General features: G+C 35.4%; 1 protein-coding gene across 9 annotated transcripts in view; it reads right to left on the bottom strand.

Annotated features, from left to right (window-relative positions):
* Positions 1-20,629, bottom strand: part of nav3 (neuron navigator 3) — a 544,841-nt gene that overhangs the window by 73,723 nt on the left and 450,489 nt on the right. For 6 of the 9 annotated variants that reach the window (XM_039761717.1, XM_039761722.1, XM_039761719.1 and 3 more), the window contains 5 exons: positions 18,267-18,430; positions 14,789-14,980; positions 14,122-14,174; positions 10,918-10,941; positions 9,465-9,542 (listed from right to left, as the gene is read on the bottom strand). In XM_039761717.1, coding sequence (XP_039617651.1) covers positions 9,465-9,542; positions 10,918-10,941; positions 14,122-14,174; positions 14,789-14,980; positions 18,267-18,430 — 511 coding nt within the window. The remainder of the gene's footprint in view (positions 1-9,464; positions 9,543-10,917; positions 10,942-14,121; positions 14,175-14,788; positions 14,981-18,266; positions 18,431-20,629) is intronic. The other 3 variants (XM_039761718.1, XM_039761724.1, XM_039761720.1) reach the window with 1 other exon arrangement.

Raw genomic sequence — 20,629 nt, 5'->3', positions numbered from 1 at the left:
TCCAGTTTCAGCTCTCTTGTTTCTATTATAATAAAAGGCATCAGTAATAAAACAGGTCTTTGTTCACAGCTAATCTTCTTAATTCACGGGACTGTCACAAGGTGAAAAACACTTTAGGTACTTGCAATTAAACATGTGATTCTTGTCTTATTTCTGTTTTTTATGCTTATTTATTTGCAAAAATTCTGCGAAAAACAACATTAAGACATGGAAGAAGTATGGTTTGATGTGCCGATTAGTGTACTCTTTTAATCATAGTTTGTTTGATATTAAAAGTGAATGTCTTAATATAAAAAATGAAAAAAAAAAAGATTTTGTGTGACATCTAGACTAAATTTAGTAGACAATCAGTAATAATTGTATATTGAATTATGTTGTATGACTGCTACTACACTTTTGTTCTTTTTAAAACTGTTCTTCAAAGCAAAAGTATTTTTGAAATTGTGTCTTGGCTTATCCTGTATATGCGAAGTTAGGTAAAAGAATGTGTGAGTGACAGTTTATGAAGACAGGAACCTGTGAAATAAAGACTGATTACATGAAGTCGCATTATGATAATGAATCTAAAAATAAACAACCTACATTCCGATTTATTTCCACTGATTTCTGTCAGCTAGTTCAGTGCATTTGTATTTGCTAAAAGAAAAAATTCTGAAACTCCAGAAGAGATTGACTGCATCAGCTAATGAGAAGGAACATTTTAAGCAGTAGCCTTTTAAGTTCAATTAGTTTCTTCAACTGCTATGGAAACATTACTTTTAATGTCAATCACAAAAAATGCAGACATATTTATATTTGAAATTGATGAAGGACATATTAATCAGCCCTCTTACTACTAGAGAATTAGGAATGCTCTGGCACTGATCAATAATATACTGTAAATGCATTAAACATCCCTTAGAAGCAGACTGCATGAAGTGCTTTGCTAAATACATGAAAAAATAAATCATATCAATTTAATTTTTTAGTTGTTATTTGCACTTATCACCAAAAAGATGTTAATGCTCTTTTTTTCATACAGCCCATTTGTATAATGTGCATGCAGTAAAAGGCTGTTGACCTAATATACTGTATGTCTTACATTAACATTTGTGGTTCTTTTCCTTTCATGTCCAGTTGTAATAGATAAGCCCTTTACTTTTCTGTGTTAAATAAATTATGTGATTGGTCATCAATTTCCACCTATCAATTCATTAGATGAAGCCTTTGCTTTCAGTTGTGAGTAAATACTGCATACATGGCAAGGAGTAAATGTGTTGATATATGCTCAGGAGTGTAATGAATTGCTAACATAATTGAATTGATACATGATTTAAAAAACATATAAAATACAAAGTGCAAAGTTTGAGAATTTGTCCTAGTCATTCAGCATAATAATTGTCGTAAACATAAATATAATAAAAAGAAGGCAAGGTGAAGCTTTAGCAAGTGGTATTCAATAGTTATGATGTCAGGATATAGTCTTGAGGGTCAGAGATTTTATCTCCAATTTTGCTTTCTGTATCTGAGGTGACTATTTTGAGGCAGAGTACTGTTAAAATGTATGCTGGTATTAGTCAATGTGCTGCTCAAAGCTATGTTCAATGAACAACAACTGGCAGGCTAAAAATCTAAATCAAGCATCATGCTACAAGTTCACTGAAGATTTCAATTTGAACATCATTATGCCTTCTACTGGCTTCTCCTTTACTTCCTTTATTCAGTTGAATGAAAGTAATTTGGCTGCACCATTTGATAACATTAGTAAAGTAGATTGCTTCAATATACAAAAGAACGTACTGTATGTTTAATTTTTAAACATTAATACTTCAATGTTCACATTACCTCAGATAAGTCTAAATGGGTAAACAATTTGTTAAAAGAATCTTTGCAGTTGTGGCCTAATATGCATCACGATGAAGATCAAAACCATGAGTGATAAAATGAGTCCTCTGTGACTCATATTAAAAATTATATACTGTATCACCATTCCCATTTAGAAGTTCTGCCAGACCTGTGGCAAAGACTACAGATTTTAAATTGGTCTTGTCAGGCTCCTTTTGACCCACTACTGACTAACTAGAATAAGTATCTTCCATTAAAAGAAATGACACTGTTCAGCACTTCAGCAGCAAACTATAAGCATAATGTCTAGAGTCTAATATTTTTTGTAATCCATATAATATAGTTAATCATTTTTATTGTTGAAATTAAAATAATTAGCAATACAGTCCAAAAATAAAACAATACACGAATAAAAGCCTAAAAATGCTTATCTGTTTTCTTTAGGTGATAAAACCATCTACTGGTACACACAATAAGCCTAGCTTTGTTTCTCAAACTGGAGGTTTTCATGTTTTGACTATATTCTTATCATGGTTCAACCCCAACTTACTTTCTGACTTTTGTCCCCTTAATTTGCCAATTGTTAATAACTGCTATTGTCCACTTACACTTTCCTTCCTTTTAAATAGCTGTTCTTAACAAAGAGAACCTGTATCGGTAGTACAAAAGTAGTGAAAGTCACAACCATCTGCATGCTCTGTACTTTTACCATCTGTATCAATTGTGAACCAAACTATTCAGTAAATAAACCTATTCAAACTTTACAAGTATGACTTCATAAAGAGCTATTAATAGCCAGATTATTATCTGTCATATTAATGCATAATGCAGCACTGTTGTCTAACTTCATATAATATTTTTTTTATTTATAATTCTAATGGAAATAACTCTGCAATCATAAAAAATAAAACCACTAACAGGTAACATGCATTTGACAAAAAAAACAGGTGTTGTAACTGAAATCCTATTCCTAAAAAATTCATTTGTTTAATGTCTTAAAGTGCAATGTTTCGAATGCCATCATGGTGACACTGAATATCAAACACAGCATGTTCACAACTTAAAAATGGCCATACTCATAAAAAGGCAAATTAAACGAAGCATGAAAGCACAAAAAGAAAAGGCCAGAAATAACCAAATGACACTTTCTTCACAATTCGTGCAACCTTGTATTCTTTAGCTATTCCACACAAGGAGAACAGGGCAACCTATCCTGCCGAACAGATTGTGGAGAATAATTACATTTTCATATTGAAGAGATTCTAAAAATGTTAATGATAATAAAAAATAAAAGAATTGTTATATGTAATATTGTGGATAATTAAATAAAAAAATGATTCTGTGAGTTAAAAAAAAAAAAATCTTTCACTTTTTTTCAAATCTGCTTTAGAATTAGTCCACAGCAGGTCCATCCTCAGGCCTGTCAGGGTTTAAAAGACACCAAGGTGTGTGGTAGTCATCGACCACACAGGTGGCAATCCCATACAGATGACTATTTATGTGCTTTTACACTTTGAGGGGGTGAAGAATGAGGGTGCTGTGCTCACAATGAGTTCAAGATGGCTGAGCACAATGACATACTGTACTTAAAGCCTTGGCTTGTTACCATATAGGAAATAGACGTGATCAGCCTATAGTGATCTCTGTGATATGACAAGATATGAACCAGTAACCAAACATTTTCTAAATAAACCTTTTTGTTTGCCAAAAAAATAATACATTTGTTTTACGGTGGTAACAGAAAAACAATGTATTTTTAAGTGCTTTTGCTCTGGGCTGTGCTGTATAATGCTAATATGACAAAAGCTATCATCTCTGCTAAGGTATGTAATATTTTAGTTAAACAAAAATAAAAAGATAGTTCAATGAATATGTTTACCAAATAAAGTAAAAATGTATGCCTATTCATCCACATGCATAAAATGAATATAAAATTAAGGATTCACCAGCTTTCCATATTTGCTCTGCTGCTCAAAAGGCTTTCAGTATAGTAGCTGTGTTCATGATGCTGTCTAATTGCCTGCATAATATTTATTAATTAATAGAGTGCTGAAATCATCCTTTAGCTCTTTTCAATAACTTGCAAAAAGATACAGGATATGTTCTCTTATTTCTACTCCATAAAAATCAAACTGTGCATAACACATTCTGTAAAGCATCTATTCCAAAGAATACATGATAAAATAGCAAATGTGAGAGTTTACTATATCATTGCTTTATTAAGGACTACAGATGGTGAATCAGAGAATGTGAGTCATCATTTTTCTAATTAAACTTTTGTCCAAGGCAGGAATTTTGGGTCTTACACAACTCCTTAGTCTTAATACGAGATGTCAGCATCCTCTACCATACTATCCTTCTTTTGAATGCTACTCTATAATTTGTTAAAATAATTTGTTGATATTTAACTAACATCTTATATGAGATTGATTGAAGCATTTGTTCAATGATTGAAATGTTTTGGTGAAAAGAGAGCCGAACTGTCGGATCTTAGCTTACCAGTCTGTTTTAATAAATCCTAACACAAAATGTAAGTACAAAATTAAAAAAAGTAACACATTAAAAAAACTTGCCGTAATGCTAGAAGTATCAAAAATAAAACAAGTCAGTTGGAGTTGTATGTTGTTGAACATAATTATGATATAAAAACCTTACTTACTGTAATAACAAAGATGAGTATAACATAGATGGGTACACATTTTTAGGAGGAATTGACAGAACAGAAAAGGAATGGGAGGAGGGTCCCTGTTTATGTAAAGCAGAATTTAAATATATAGTATGTCTTCTTCACTTGGATGATGAGCCACACCTTAGTGAATATGCCTGCATTCATCTGGAAAGCGGCCATATTTTAGGAGTGTGCTATAGACCCCCCAATGCAGACAGTACATTTAGTACACATCTTTTTAATAATATTAAAAAGGCAAGTTCACAGGGGGATATTATAGTCATGGGGGACTTTAACTACCCAAATATTAGCTGGACTAACCTTGCAAACACTGGCTTACAAGAGCAGGAGTTTTTTTAATGTAATCAGTAACTGTTTTTTTAATACAGAACTGGGTGATAATAATAGTGGTGTTCCTCGGTAATCAGTGCTAAGGCCACTGCTATTTCATATGTGTTAAATTTCATATAGGAATTTAAATAACAAGCTGGTTAAGTTTGCAGATGATATCATGCTAGGTGTACCTGCAGATGACCTAGAATGTGTTGAATCATTACAAAGGGATAGATGAAATTTAATGTAAGAAAATTAAAAAAATTACACATTTTAAATAAAAATGTTAAGTCTGAAAGGGAGGTCTAAATATTGAAATTGCACCTTATGAGGAGAATTTAGGAGTCATTATGGACTAATCACTATGAACTGCCAGACAGAGTTCAGAAGCCATTAAGGCTAAAAGAATGTTAGGTTATATACTGTAGCATAATGGGTAGAGTAAAAGTCCAAGCAGGTTATGCTCAAGTTTTATAACGCACTAGTCAGGCCTCAGTCGGAGTACTGTGTACAGTTTTCATCTCCAGGCTACAATAAAGAGATAGCAGCACTATAAGAAGTCAAAAAAAAGAGCAATTAGGCTGATCATCGGCCTACAGGGAATGAGTTATGAGGAAAGATTAAAAGAGTTGATATTTTTCAATTTAAGCAATAGGAGATTAAGATGAGACATGATTGAATTGTTTAAAATTATGATGAGAATTATTACAGTGGATTGAGGCTGTTATTTTAAAATGAGTTCTTCATATATTTACAACATTGCAGTGTTAACTAAATTAGAATATTCCAGTTGTGTTTTTCTGCTAACAGCTTTAGAAATGCTGATTTTTTTATTCTGCATAAATCTGATACCACAGATTTAATAAATATAAATCTGTCTGCAGTTACTAAGGGCCACAATGAAAAAATGCATTGTTGATACAAACTGGATAGCACTAACAGATTCAACCCTTTGAACCAAACTAAGCACCAAGCAATGTGTTCTCCAGGGAGAAAATAGTAAATGGAAATTTTGAAGTAGAGTATATTGGCCTTTACTGAATATCTTACGCATTCTCTTTTAGAGATTGACCCAAGTAAACAGGTTGGGATGGATGCTGTTGTCATGTAAGTATTCCTAGCAACCAGCATCCAAACATGGTCAGGCATGCCCTGTTGTAAAACTCCACAATTTCCTGAAAATCACATTCTGCATGTTGAATAGCACATGTTACAGTACCCGGTACATGTGATAGTAATGGACTAATTGAATAATAAAATTTTTCCTAACAAGATGCATGAGCGATCAGCCATTATGCCTGATGGCATCCAAAATCATGAAAAATATTTTGTTATCTCCAGGACAGAAGTCAGACTTATCGTTGAAGGCAATCCAATTTCAGTACTTGGTAGTTCAGGCATCAGGCAATACTTGACAATCTGTGACATACTGTAACGCCCCAGTCTAAGATCTGGCAGCCGTCCCATAGTGTTATTTCATTGGCCCTCTCAGATCTTTTAAAACTGCTGTGAAAGATCAGAGTGTGAAGGTCAGTGTTTTGGAGGGAAAATGACAGACTGCCTCCTGGGAACGTATGTTACACCAATATGCTTGGTCACAGCATCTCTTCCAGGTGGTCTCATTTGGACAGCCACAGGGCTTCATGAAAACTTTAGTTCCTGTGGGCAGCCTTGTTGGGGTCCTTGGCTGCTTCTAGAGAGAGCTGAAGGGATGGGGATTTTTTGTTGACACAGAAGTGCTTCTCCAGTTCAGTGTCCAGTATAAAAGAATGTCCTTCACCTCAGCCAGATGAGTCAAAGTCGGGAGCAGATTAAGGCAACACTTAATGGAATGGAGGTGAAGGAATGGAGTTTAGTTTATTGTAGAAGAATGGTGGAAAAAATATGTGAGAAAGTATTTAGTTTAATAGAAGAGTCTATTTGAACCCAGGACTTGTGTAGTTGTTGCTGTATCCTAGGTTTGGAAGTCTGAGGTGCACACTACAGGCCACAAACAGGATTGCTATGCTGAAATGTGCTTAGTAAGAATAAGTTGAATTAAACTGAAATATACTGAATGGCATTAAAACACATGACATATTTTTGACAGAGACATATAAGTTACTCATTCATAGAAGAAATGAATTTACATATCCTTTCTTTTAAAACAATATTGATTGCTTTGGGAATGTTGATAGTTATCAGTATAAAATGTTCTATATATAAGTGAAGACTGGACAGCTTCCAATTTTAATTTTACTACAGAAAAATAAAAAAGTACCCAGCTCACCAAATTGGTTGGAGCAAATATTTGTGGATTTTCTGACACTCTGGCAAATGACTCATATTTTATTCTTCTCATTTGGGAACTAAAAGAACATTGGGAATAATGTTTGTAATGTTTCTAATCATTTTTCCATTTCTTCTATGATAATTATACAACAAAAACTGATTTTAGAAAAATGCCCAAAGTATTTCAAATTCAGAGTTAGCCTTCAAGTTACGGTGAAATGTGGTGAAAGTCTGCCTAGAAGTATATTACAGTCTTCAGAGCCATCACACAATAATATGTTAAAGATCCTCGGTGTTTTCAGTTATGCCTAGACATGTCTGAAGACAAACGAGCTGACGAACAGATTCATTTAATCAGGAAATATTGCAATCTGAAGCAGGACTGATGACAGTAATGAGGTGCAGATGAAAAAAAGATTAATCATTCATCCCATGCAGTAATCATATAATGTTAAAAACTAATATTTTTAACTTCACATTCTAGAACAATATTTGTAAAAAATTAACTTCATGTGTTGCTGTATACTGTAAAGACAACTTCACAAATCATTTTGATGCTGACAGTAAAGATGTTATGCATTGGATGAAAACACTCGGCAGGTTATTTCCCTGAATTGTTGTATGACAATGTCGATGATGTTAAGGTCGAAGATCACTGTTCACCAGTGCCCCTTCACTTAATTTATTTTTACCAGATGTGACACTATATTTCCATTGATTTCAAAATTTCTTGATAGTTAGATCCTTTCTGAAAATGGTGGCTAATAGCACTGTTTTTTTTAACCTAGAGGAATACAAATACTAAATAACTGAGGCATCGTCAATCCAGGCTGTACTGATTAAGTTTAAATTTACCGTAAAATTAAAAAAATTAACCCAAAAAATTTGCCTAAAATGTATAATTTTTGGTAAAATTAAAAAAAGGGAGCATTTTGTGTGGGACAACTTATAGGTCCCTATTTTTTGTGCAAACTTATTTTAATTATGAAATTGAGATTTTTTGTTAATAAATTTCATTTGGATCTTTAATAGTCTTTGTGATCTGGATCATTTCTTTTAAACAAAGAATCAATTGAAACACAGCTAGCTGCTTGGACTGTTTCAATAATTTATTACTTGATCAACAACAGAGATGGAAGATGAGCAATGTTAAAATTTTGAAGTTTATTTTGTTTATTCAACATTAAATGAAATTCAGTCTAATAACCACCTTGTTTACTAGTAGGATGTTTGAGTGTTAGGCCAGGTCATATTACATGAGATTCAAACACATTCTTTTCCTGATTTATTCTAGGTTAGGTCAGGTCAGGTCAGGTTGGGGAGCATGCACTGGTACAGCAAGTTGCTGCACCCACCACACGACAAAACAGCTTGGGATCCTGGTTGGCAACCCCTAAGGCAAACATGCGTTCCATTCCCACCCTCCGGAAATGACCATCTATCTGCCACAGCCAGGTTTTATGTGGGCGTCCCCTTGGCCTGATCCAGCCACTTAGGGTCCTCAGCAATGGAGGAAACGTGCCACATGGCTGTAGTGCCGTAACTGAAGTTCCCTCACAATACAGGCAATGTGCCTCATTCTGGACTCTGTGAGAAACTGCTCATTTGTCACAAAGTTAAACCAGCATTACCCAAGGATTCTCCGAAGAGACACAGTAACAAAGGAGTTCTGTCTTCGTCTCAGGTCACTGGATAGCGTCCATATCGCACTACCATGTAGCAAGACAGGAAGTACCGGGGCTCTAAAGACTTTGACCTTCGTCCTTTTGAAAAGATATCAGGAGTGCACCACACCCCTTTCCAGTGACCTCATGACAACCCCCCTCCCCCCATGCTATCCCAATTCATCTACTGACTTCATAGGAAGAGTCACCAGAGACATGAATGTTGCTACCGAGGTAAATAAACCTCTTGACAAGGTCAACACTGTCTCAACAGACAGACACACTGCTGATGGCTGTGTCTAAGAGGTCATTAAAGGCCTGGATCATGGTTTTTATCAAGGACACTCGCAAGTCCAGACTCCTTGCTCAGTCTCTCGAGAGCCCCGATCAAAGCCTCCATTGACTCAGCAATAAGTAGGCATGCAGTTTTTGAATGCCCAGCTAAAACAGTTAAAAAGACAACATCCACAAAGACCCTTAGAAGTAGTTTTTAAACAGACTTTTCACAAGATGTGTGTGTTACATGTTTTTATTTGGATGAGAGTTGTGAAGCATGTCAAGCTAATTTGTTGGACTACAAACATTCTGCTTTTAGATTGTTTATTTCTGGACATATTTTGTCAGAATTCTTTTACATTCACATTGCTAGAATCTGATTCTTTATTTTAGAGGGCTCATTTTTATTCAGCAGAGCAATTACTTACATTGGATGACAGCTGAGATGTTAACGTGGCAACTTTTTCCTGAGAGGCATCAAGTTCTCTTCTTAGTTTTCTTATTTGCTGTTAGTGCAAAAAAAAACTTTCTAATGAATATCCGTATATTTTTATATTTATATTAAATATTTAAAATATTTCCAAAAACTCTCATTGTATGAACTCTTAAATTCAATACTTCATTAATAACACATTATAAAGATAGTATTCCGGGAGTAGTTTTAGCACAATGTATACATAGTTAAGAATAGTTAATTATATGTACAAGATGTTGGAATCATTGATAGATTATCAGTTTCTAACCTTAGAGATTTGGAGTTTTTTTTTATTTTGAATAACTGCTATTGAGAGTACATTTGCGACAAAAGCTACATGCTTTCAGAAAGGGAAACGCTTGTACTTTTGTGTATGACTGGTATCGTTAAGGTGCACAAATAGGAAGTATACAAAGTATGAATTGCATTGGGGCACCAAGAATGTCCAAAAGCATAGGTGCTCCAACCTCCAAACCCCCAATCTTGGAGCAATGAAAATTAAGAGTCATGATAGTAAGCTTAATAATGCTCATCAATATATGCAAATAATGCAATATTGCTATCCAGTCAGTGTATACCATCAGAACGGTTTCTAAACAAGAGGCTAAGGAGAATTTCTTTCTAGCATGCTAGGAGAGAAGAGTGTAATCAGTCAAATTATATATAGTGAAGAGCATTTGAGAAATGAGCATTTGAGCATTTTGGTAGGTCTGTGTCTCCTATGCTACACCAGTTTAATAATTGTTATTGTTTTTGGGTTATTGTTTATGTTGTAACCTAGAATTTTTTTGTCCCATACCTCATGCCCTCCCTCATGAGACCCCAAAAACAAATCTTGCATACCCCCTCAAAACATCTTGTTAAACTTGAAATCCATGCATGTAATTTTAATTAGATGATGTACATAAAAATATAATTTGTGGAAATTACTTATATGTATCACAGTTTACTAATTTTGGAAAGGGTAGTAAATAATTTTCCGCTTTTAAAAGGAGACTTAAAAATGTGTTTTCCAATAAATAATTAATATCCAATCTGATTTCAGCATTCAAGTTCATAAAGAATGCTGTTATAGCTGCTGAATATACAGCATCACATAAGAAAATATTTAAATACTGCAAAAAAAAAAACTTAATCTATGAACACCTTGGTTTGGATGTTATTTCTTTGTATTTCATTATTTCTTTGCAATTTAAAGATCTGCAATTACAATCTACATATCTATTCATTTTAAATCTTCTACTTTATTATTCTGTTCTGTACCTAATAAAATCTAAGCTACCATCAAGTATAGTGTTTACTAGCAAAGGCCAAAACACATTAGAATACAAAATACTACAACTCAGAAATATTTTATTGAGCGCGTTAATAATCCGGATTTTTCATAATTATATTTGAAAAATTACCTCTGAATGTGCCTTCTCTTCAGCCTGTAAGAGAGCAGTTAAGATTTAGTTAGAGGGTACAACTATTATTAGTAAACATTATACACCCTTTTCCTATTCTGCTTATCTAGTCTAAAGTCATGGAGGTTGGCACTTTTCATAGCATCTTTTGGGTGAAGGCTGAGCAAACCCTGAACAGAGTAGCAATTCCTTGCAGAGTACAAAAAATGCCCACAATCATTGACACTACTGAACCAGTTTAGAACTACCAATTAGCAAACATGCCTGTATTTGGAAGGTAGAAGAAAAACAACAGAACCTGGAGAAAAATTCATGCAGACACAGGGGTGGTATGTAAACTACACACAGCCAGTGCCCAAGCTGGTATTTGAACCAAAGACTTTGGGGTTGTGACACCATGCAACCACGATAATCTGTTGGGATAGACACTTACCGAAACAATATTATATTAAATAGCCACTAAGTGCATGTGTTGTGCTGTGAAATTTTGCATATAAGTTGATACATATTTTGTATGTCTTTATTTGTAACTTAGACAAAGCAAGGTAATAATAGTTATATTATTGATAATAACAGCAATGGTTTGATGGTTAAGAACCCCTTCCCCCCCTTTTAGGACTAAGTCAGGATAGTGAATTTTATGGGTGAAGTTTGGCCAGTGATTCTCTGCAGGACTCTCTCAGTCAACCCCCGCATGGAAGACAACTATCTAGCTGGCAAGCTTCACCTTAAACAAATGGTTTTGAGGGCAGGAGTGAAGGTATTTTCTGCCCCATTCGCTTGAAGTATGGCTCTTGTATCAGAAGCCTTTAAGTACCATGACGGCCTATTGGCTGTAGGGTGTGGACAGAGAATCTATAAATGTGCTTACTTTACCCCTCCCTAGCTCTCTATCTCTCTCTTACCAAATGATGAAGGAGCATCTCACACACTATGAACTGAAAAGGACAACACAGTGAAGACCACAGCTTAGCACCCATATTGAGACAGGCATGCGGCCTATTCTGAAGAAATCTGACCAAAAATGAGGACTTTACTAGAGTCATTTTAAGTAACTAACAAGTCTGTGTGCTGCCAGAAACTACACATCACCATGTATCAGGTTACATGGTTGCCAATATTCAAATGTACTTTGCATATTGTTATTATTTATGAATATTATCAATAATACATTATTTAAACTTAACTCCTGCTTGTCTTTTACTACACCTAACTGCCTTTTAATCAGTTTGGTTTTAAGCTGCCTTTTTTCCTGTAATTAGGAATTAGCACTGTTTTTACAGCCCGAGTGATGCTCGGTGTAACACTAAGGAGATTAAATGTCATTTTGTCCTCAGTTAGATGCAGATAAAGGGCAGTGATAAAATACACTTAAGTATACAGAAGAATTATCTGGTCTTTGTTGTTCATCCAATTCAGGTTCTCCAGAAGCTGGAGTCTGTTCTAAAATGCAATGGATATAATGCAGAAATCAAACCTTTAAGAGACAAAGGTCTGTGCCATTAATTCAAATTTACATTTTTAGAAACCTTACATGTGTATGGAATAGTAACTAGGGATTTGATCTAAATAAAATTAAATACAAATGTAGTTCTTTAGTGAATGTGGAAAGTTCAGAGAAACTATTTTTCTTCAGTTTATATGCATGTTCCAATGTAATAAACAAAGTATTTTGCCTGAGAATGATATCATGGCACTTAAGTATAAGCTCCCAAGCTCTTCTAATGGGTATACTGTAGTATCACTTATACAAACCATACTCCATATAGTTTGACAGGAGTAAAAAAAAAAAAAACATGCCCTTCCATCTATGTGTTTATGAAGCTTGAAGAGGCTATTTGGAAGGCTATCATGCTGAACCTCTACCTAAAAGACAGCTAGTGCAGAGTAAAGAAAACTCAGAGAATGAGAGAGAAAGAGAGACCACCTATTTAAACATAAATCTTAAATAGATAGATAGATAGATAGATAGATAGATAGATAGATAGATAGATAGATAGATAGATAGATAGATAGATAGATACTTCTCCTTACAAAACTGAAGACCAAGAAGTAAAATGTATACTAAAAATGTAACCTACGTTCTTCACTTTAGAAAAGGATTTAAAATAGACACCAAGAGTAGTCAAAGTTTTCATCTCATAGACTAGAAGTATGCTATTTTCCCTTGCCATCCCTAAGAATATTGTGTGAAATCTCCATCCAACACAAGGCTAATGCATAAGCCACACCTAATGTGACTGAGTACAATTTCTAAGTATAAAAAAACATTTTAATGATTTTCATCCTAGTTTTATTCAGTATGAAGGACAGTGTTATGACACAGTTGTTAGTATGGCCCAGCTAGATATTGGGGTGGGATTTTTGTATCAGATTGGTATGGAATTTTCTCAAGACATTCCAGTTTTTCTTCAATATGTCAAAGACATGCAGGTCAGATTAACTGGTGACACTAAATTGCCCAGATATGAGCGTGTCATGCATTTCTATGGACTGGCAGCTCATTCAGGGCAGGCTCTTTCTTTGTACCCATTGCCGCTGGGGTAGGTTCCAAGCAAAAACTGCACAAATTGCTGTGACAAAGGTAAAATTAAATGTAAACTATTACTTAGTATCTTGGCTGATATCTTAATTCAAGGCAACTTACAGCATTTTAATACAATTGATTACATTTCTTTTTTTTTAAATTGGAACATAGGAAGGCAAAGTGACTTGCTTATAGTCACATATTGTCAATAGTAGAATTTGAATCCACACCCTCAGAGCTTGACATCCATAGCCCTAGCCACTAAACCACACTGCCTGTCTAAACTTTGATATTTGCAACAGACAAATATAATTTAGATTGTACAGCCATAAATTTACCATCTTGTCCTGCACTCTGATGACAGACAATACATATTCAATTAATCTGGTGTGTGTGTGTGTGTGTGTGCCCTGCGGTGGGCTGGCGCCCTGCCCAGGGTTTGTTTCCTGCCTTGCACCCTGTGTTGGCTAGGATTGGCTCCAGCAGACCCCCCGTGACCCTGTAGTTAGGATATAGCGGGTTGGATAATGGATGGATGGATGCATAGCATGTGAGATTAAGTGAGTCGGTAGTAGTAAAATGAAAATGTACCCTCTTGCCTCTTAAATTCACATATACATTTAGTCATGTTAAATAACTTTTACTACATGCAGAATGTCACCAAAGAGTATACTTACAGCTGAGTAGAGAGAAGAGGTACTAGAAACTAAGGACAATGAAGATCCATGTACTGAAAAAAGAAGAAAATACAGGGTTAAAGTAAACATGTCAGAGAGAGGAATTTCTGCTGCAGCCCAAGAATCAATTGAATGGCAAGCAGCTCTTGGAAACCTAATGGTTTGATAGAACATGTGCAATTACCATCATCCAGGCTCCACTTCAGGCAACAATCACTCAGACTAAAAGTGCCCTTTGTTTCCTTAAAAATTGTAAAGCAATGATTATAGTGCTTTTAAAATGACATGTTCTTTTCTGCTGAAGTGAATGCCCAAAAGAGATCTTATCACCATTCTGTCTAACTCAGTGACTTTTGTGCAGTTTCTCATCAACCACTGTTATGTTTAGTTGTATACAGTTTTAAGATAATTATTGAAGAAATCCTCCTCTGAACAGGAAAAAATACAACCCTCAAGTTTTCAAAATGCTTAATACAGCGTTCTTTAAACATGACATATCATTACCTAAAGGAACAGTTATTTTCAGATTTCATTACAGCACCTAAAACAATTATTCTGGTTATTTGTAATTGATCTTATGACACAGCACTGCTCTGACTAAAGCCAAGAAAAGTACATCAAGATTCAGCAAATACCTAGTGTGTTATTGACTGCCTAATACACTTACCCTCTTCCATGCTGTCCCTGAATGACTCTGATCGGCTCATGCCCCTTGGCTGTTCCTCTAGGGACATAGCACTGCCACAAAGGACTTGAGACTCTCCATATAAGTCAAAAGATGACTCCTGGGCTGGAATACTATTGGAGCGCATCATACTTGGTCCAGGGAGATTAAATTGTGATAAATTTGTAGGGCTTACTGAAAGACAGGAAGGAATAAATTAATCAGTAAAGGAATGGCATGCCTGCAAGGATCATTCAATCTGAACTAATTCCTTTATAACAGTGTGACTTGTAAATCACTTTGACACTCTCTGCAGAAGTTTAGGGTCTCAGGGAGGTGAAGTCTATCTTGGCATCATAAGTTGCCAAACAGGAACCATCCATGGGTGAGGTGGCAGTCTGTTATAAGAGCAATTTAGATTAATGTAACACATTTGTTTTTGGGATATGGAAGAGAAAAAGCAAAGTACCCAAAGAAAACGTGAAAGAACAGGCAAACTCCTCACAAACATATGAAGGAGGACCTGAAAATTCATAGAACTAAAAAAAAAAAAAAAAACTCACAGCAATTCCTTCAAATGCAATATTAACACATTGAATTGTCTGAGGCATCTACGGGAAAGCATCAAGAAAAAAAACAAGCAAGACCAAAACTAATGTAGGTGTTGCTTCATATCCCCCATATTTGGCAGATCTCAGTCTCACTGTGACTTCTTTTTATTCCCAGAATTAAAGTTGAGACTGAATGAAGGAGTTTTGTTGCTATGTTAGAAATCCAGCAGGCTCTGGACAACAAAAGATGAGTATAGGGACAATTTTATTGCATCTTATGGGGGTATGTTAAAGTTGACTAAAAGGGAATAGCTGTAAGTTATTTTTTAACAAATTTTGGATGCACAGTACACAATATTCAAGACCAATCCCTAAAGGGTACAGGCTTACGCATAACCTCCATTGATTTGTACTTGACACAGCTTACTAAGTAACCCAACAAAATGGCATGGTGGAGTTTGGCTCTAGCATAGTTGCTTTACAAGTCTGTTTGTCTTTCTATGGTCAGAGCTTTTACTCATTGTTTTTTTCTATGATATACTTTAACAAATTCCCTCCATAAACTACTTCTGTCATGTAATGAATCAATATATAGAATGAACATGGTAAAGTCAATGGGGGGAAAAAAGCACCTTGTCCATCTTTAATAACAATAACTCATCACGTTCTTTGTGTTTTTAGGTGCAATTTTAAAAAGGTAACAAAAATTTAGATTATATGTTTATTCATACAGTAGATGACTCTAATAACTCAGCAGCATTACTATTGGAAATAGAATATTACCTTACCATACAAAGCTAACTATTCACACTGATTATACTTAAAGTAATCTGAAATTACTTATGGAACCACCTTTGAAATGGATTTGTTGCCATTGCCAAAATATATTCTGTTATTCCTTGTGACATTGACAAAAATAATCAGGTTTGAAAATGGCTTATTAGAATGGGTAAAAATGTATACAGTGACTTGCAAAAGATTGAGCACCTTTGTTTAACTCTTTCGGGGCTGATGTCGACTTTTGTCAAAAAGAGGAGTTGACGATGGTAATCGACTGTAAAACTGTGACAAAACCAACTGTTATGTTTTAGTTGGACTCTTGTTGCTTGAAGGAAAGTGAGCTTCACTGGTTTGACCAAGACTTCTTGCGCTCTTGTGAGTAGCAAGGCACAAACAACACCAAAATGGCACTGACAGCTGGCGAGAGATCAAAGTGACTGCATAAAGCAAACTCCTGCATGGACGATGTTTTGCCTATTATCTCTGAACTGGACTATGACTTGTCGGACTTCGATTTTGATGAGTGATCGAAAATGAATGTGAGGTTCTAGCTTCAATTGACTGGTCCCCAGCCCATCATGGTGCTGAACGCGTTCATATAACTGATACGCCTACGGCAATGTTCGCCAGGGAGGAGTGCCACTTAACAATGATAAGAGGTAGAACCTAGATTGCAATGCACTGTAACCGTGATCGCCACTGCTGCTGCCTCAGCCACATGAGGACAGCTTGGCAGCAAGCCAGCCGCACATTCTTGTCAAACTGGCAGCCACAGCATGCAGCAACAGACGTTTAATCTTGATTTCTGCGTGAAACCAATGATTTTCAGAAACTTTTTTTTGAACAAATACTCAGCCCTCAAAGAGTTAAAATGTCTGTTATTGTAAATATTGTAATAGAACTGACACCAGAAGGCATAAAGTTAAAGATGACACATTTCTTTAATATTTTAAGTAAGATTACATTTTTATTTGGGCACCCAACACGGTCAATTCTTAGTAAGACCACCTTTGACAAGTATCACAGCTTGTAAACGCTTTTTGTAGCCACCTAAGAGTCTAATTGTTACTTGAGATATTTTCACCCATTTGTCCTTGCAAAAGGCTTTTAGTTCTGCAAGATTCTTTTGAGACCTGTCCACATATTTTCAATCATGTTTTGCACCTCTTGAGGTTTTCTATTGTACATTTTAGGTGTGTTTCAGATCATTAGGTGTTGTAGGACCCATCTTCTTTTTAACTTCAACTTTTTACAGATGTAAAAATCTGTGATGTTTGCTTTCAGAATTTGCTGGTATTTATTTGATTCCATTCTTCCCTGTAACAATGACATGTTCACTGTGCCACTAACTGCAACAAAACAACAAAGCATAATCAATCCAACCCCCATGCATAATGGCTGGAGAGGTGCTTTCTTCCTGGAATTCTGCACCCTTTTTTTCTCCAAACATACCTTTGCACATTGTGGTCACAAAACTATATTTTGACTTCATCAGGCCATAGGACTTGTTTCCAACCTGCACCAGGTTTGTTCAGATGTGCATCTGCAAACTTCAGGTGCTGAATTTTGTGACTAGGATGCAGAAAAGGTTTTCTCTGCATAATTGTTCAGGTGTTGCTGCATAGTAGAACAGTGCATCACCACTCCAGAGACTGCTAAATCTTTGTAATGGTCTCTTGCAGTCAAATGTTAGGGCTAATTAAGCTAATGCGGGGCTAATGAGCTAATTAAGGTCTGAGATCTTGGGGAAAGTTATCTGAGACCTCAAATATCTTGGGGTGCTCAAACATTTGCATGGTTCTCCTTTCCTTTTTTCACTGTACAATTGAACAAAACAAAAACAATCCACTAATCTTACATAAAATGCTAAAAGGAAATGTGTCATCTTTAATTGTATGCCTTTTGGTGTCAGTTCATTTTCTGTTCGCTTAACTATTCACAGTAACAGACATTTTAAGCAAGGTTAGCCAAATTTTTACATGCCACTGCCTGTGCAAAATATCATGATTTTGCTTGTACTTATTAAAATTTTTATATTTAAACTGTGCATTCTACCTGTAGTCATAATCATTTTTAAAAATGTTCATTTTTATTACTTTTAAGGTGTCATTCGGTATTTTCAAAAGAAAAGCCTGAACCTAATTTCTCACCTAGATTGGAATAGTGATACTTTCCGGTTGCGCTGGTGGACATAGCAGAGGGTGATGCCAGGGGAGATTGATTGCCAGTGTCCTGTAGACCACCAGTAGAATGAGAGCGCAGCCACTCTTTTCCTTCCTCCTGTGAGGTCTGCCGAGAGGATGGTGCATACCTACTTGAGGTAAAGAGACTTGTTATTTCATGATATCATAAACAATAGAAATCATATTCAATGTGACATGCTATCTATTCTCAAAAGGCAAGACAAAAGTAATAAATCAAAATCAACTGCTTAGAATAAACAGAATAATCAAAGATCAAACTAAAATTAAAAACAGATGTTTCATTACATATATACATACAGTATATACATATACAGTATATATCTATATATAGTGTACAGTACATTATATGCATATACAGAATGTAATGATAGGAGTGCATCCTTGTGACATTACAGAGGGAAAAACTATAGTAAATTTTGTCTACTTTATAGAAAAAGTAGGACATGGAGGGAGAAGAAATACAAATAAATATTTTAATCAACAATTCAGATATTTTTCTGCACCTACTAACCTCTTGATTTTTGACTCAAAAAAAAAAAATAAAATAAAAATAAACAAACACTGATAGTAAAGCTCTCTCTGCTGGACTCACTTTTGAGGCCTTTACTTCTTCTCTTGACTTTAGACCCAAGGCACCATGACTGTGAGGCTCCCTCTGCTGTAGTGGTCCTACTGCTTTTGTTACTCTTCTGGCCATTGGTTTCAGTTGTTGTTTAATATGCTGAGCCTGCCGTCTATCACCAATGCATTTCCATAAAGAGGCATTGGTATATTGCCTTATATCAAATGGGCGGGAATGGATTTGGCTCTTACCAGTCTTCACGGAACTCACTCTAGAATTGGCATCCTGGCCCCATTCTCTGGCCACCTTCTACCACTGTCAGCCAGGAGGTGTTGCAACAAATTGCCTCCTCTCCTTGGTCTCACATTAGAATTCTTTCTCTTCTAGAGGGGCACTTACTTTCTAACATCTTGGAGAAACTTGGCAAACTTACACTTAAGTAACATTTCTTTCACCTGCACTGGTGTTTTTAACTATTGTCTTTCTGTAGTATCTAAGAAACATGCCCAGTGTGTTTTTTCATCCCCTGTGTTCTCACACTGGCTTGTGCAGGACATCTTCCACTCTCTACATAGGTTTTCTCTCCCTTTAATTCTGGATAGATTTTGTAAGACATAATGGTGCCCAGAAGCATTGTGGTGATGCCCCTTCTTCTTGTTAGTAGAACAACACTTCATGATTAACACATACAGAACAGTACATACTAAATATACAACTGACATTTAAATATACACATGCACAGGAAGGAAACTGAGCAAAAGAAGCACCTATATACCTTATTCTACTTTTAAACCAGTAAACATCAATAATTTCCTAAATTAATTTTTGTGTCTTTTTAGGGTTACATAATTTTAAAATATGCTGCATGCAGCAAAATGAGAAAAATAATATTAAAATGCCTGAACATTAATTTAAAGAAAAGAGGAAGGGAATCATTAAGGTTTCAGCAGGAGTTAAATCTGCACTGAACCAAATGTTCATTGTGACTGACATCTGCACAAGGCAGGTGTCTGCTGTTTGCGGGCTAGGAGCTCAGTTCCCAGTGAGAAGCCATACTCTCCTGCTGATTGCTCATTGGAAATGAAGGAGTAACATATCATCCAACAGCACAGACTGCTAAATCTCACTGTAGAGACCAAAAAAATTAAAGGGAAAGCAGAACTTTATTGTAAACAAAATTGTTTTTGAATTTGATATTGCATTTCGCAGACACATTCAATCAAAAGAACCTATAAATTCTAACCATAGAAATGCATACAGTATACTAGTAGAAAAATGTCAACTAAGTCAAAACTATTAAAAATGCACAGGGGCAATCATGGTTTCTCTCTGAAATGATGATATGGTGATAGTCAGCCCTTCTGGCAACAAAGAAAAAGAATTCAATATACTCTCAATGCAACATATTGCAGGTAGTGAGTTGTAGTGACTAAGGCTTTGGATTTCAAACTCTGAGACTGTGGGTTCAAATCCTGCTACTGACACTGTGTCACACTTGACCTGCCTGTGCTCCAGCTGGAAAATCAAAAGAAATGTAACCAATTGTGTCATAAATTTTGTAAGCTGTCTTGGACAGAGGTGTCAGCCAAATAAGTAAATATAAATTTGTATAAAGTATTTATAATTTAGATTTACAGATATTACTATAGCCTCTGAATACATGTGACCTTAAAAAGAAAAGTTCTAAAAACAGACAGAAAATATATACAGTGCTCATCAAGGTTATAGACAATATTATTGGTAGAAT

Source organism: Polypterus senegalus, chromosome 8, assembly GCF_016835505.1.
Source record: "Polypterus senegalus isolate Bchr_013 chromosome 8, ASM1683550v1, whole genome shotgun sequence".
Classification (NCBI taxonomy): Eukaryota; Metazoa; Chordata; class Cladistia; order Polypteriformes; family Polypteridae; genus Polypterus; species Polypterus senegalus.
The sequence above is the reverse complement of the archived record's forward strand: the minus strand, read 5'-3'. Positions and strand labels throughout refer to the sequence as shown.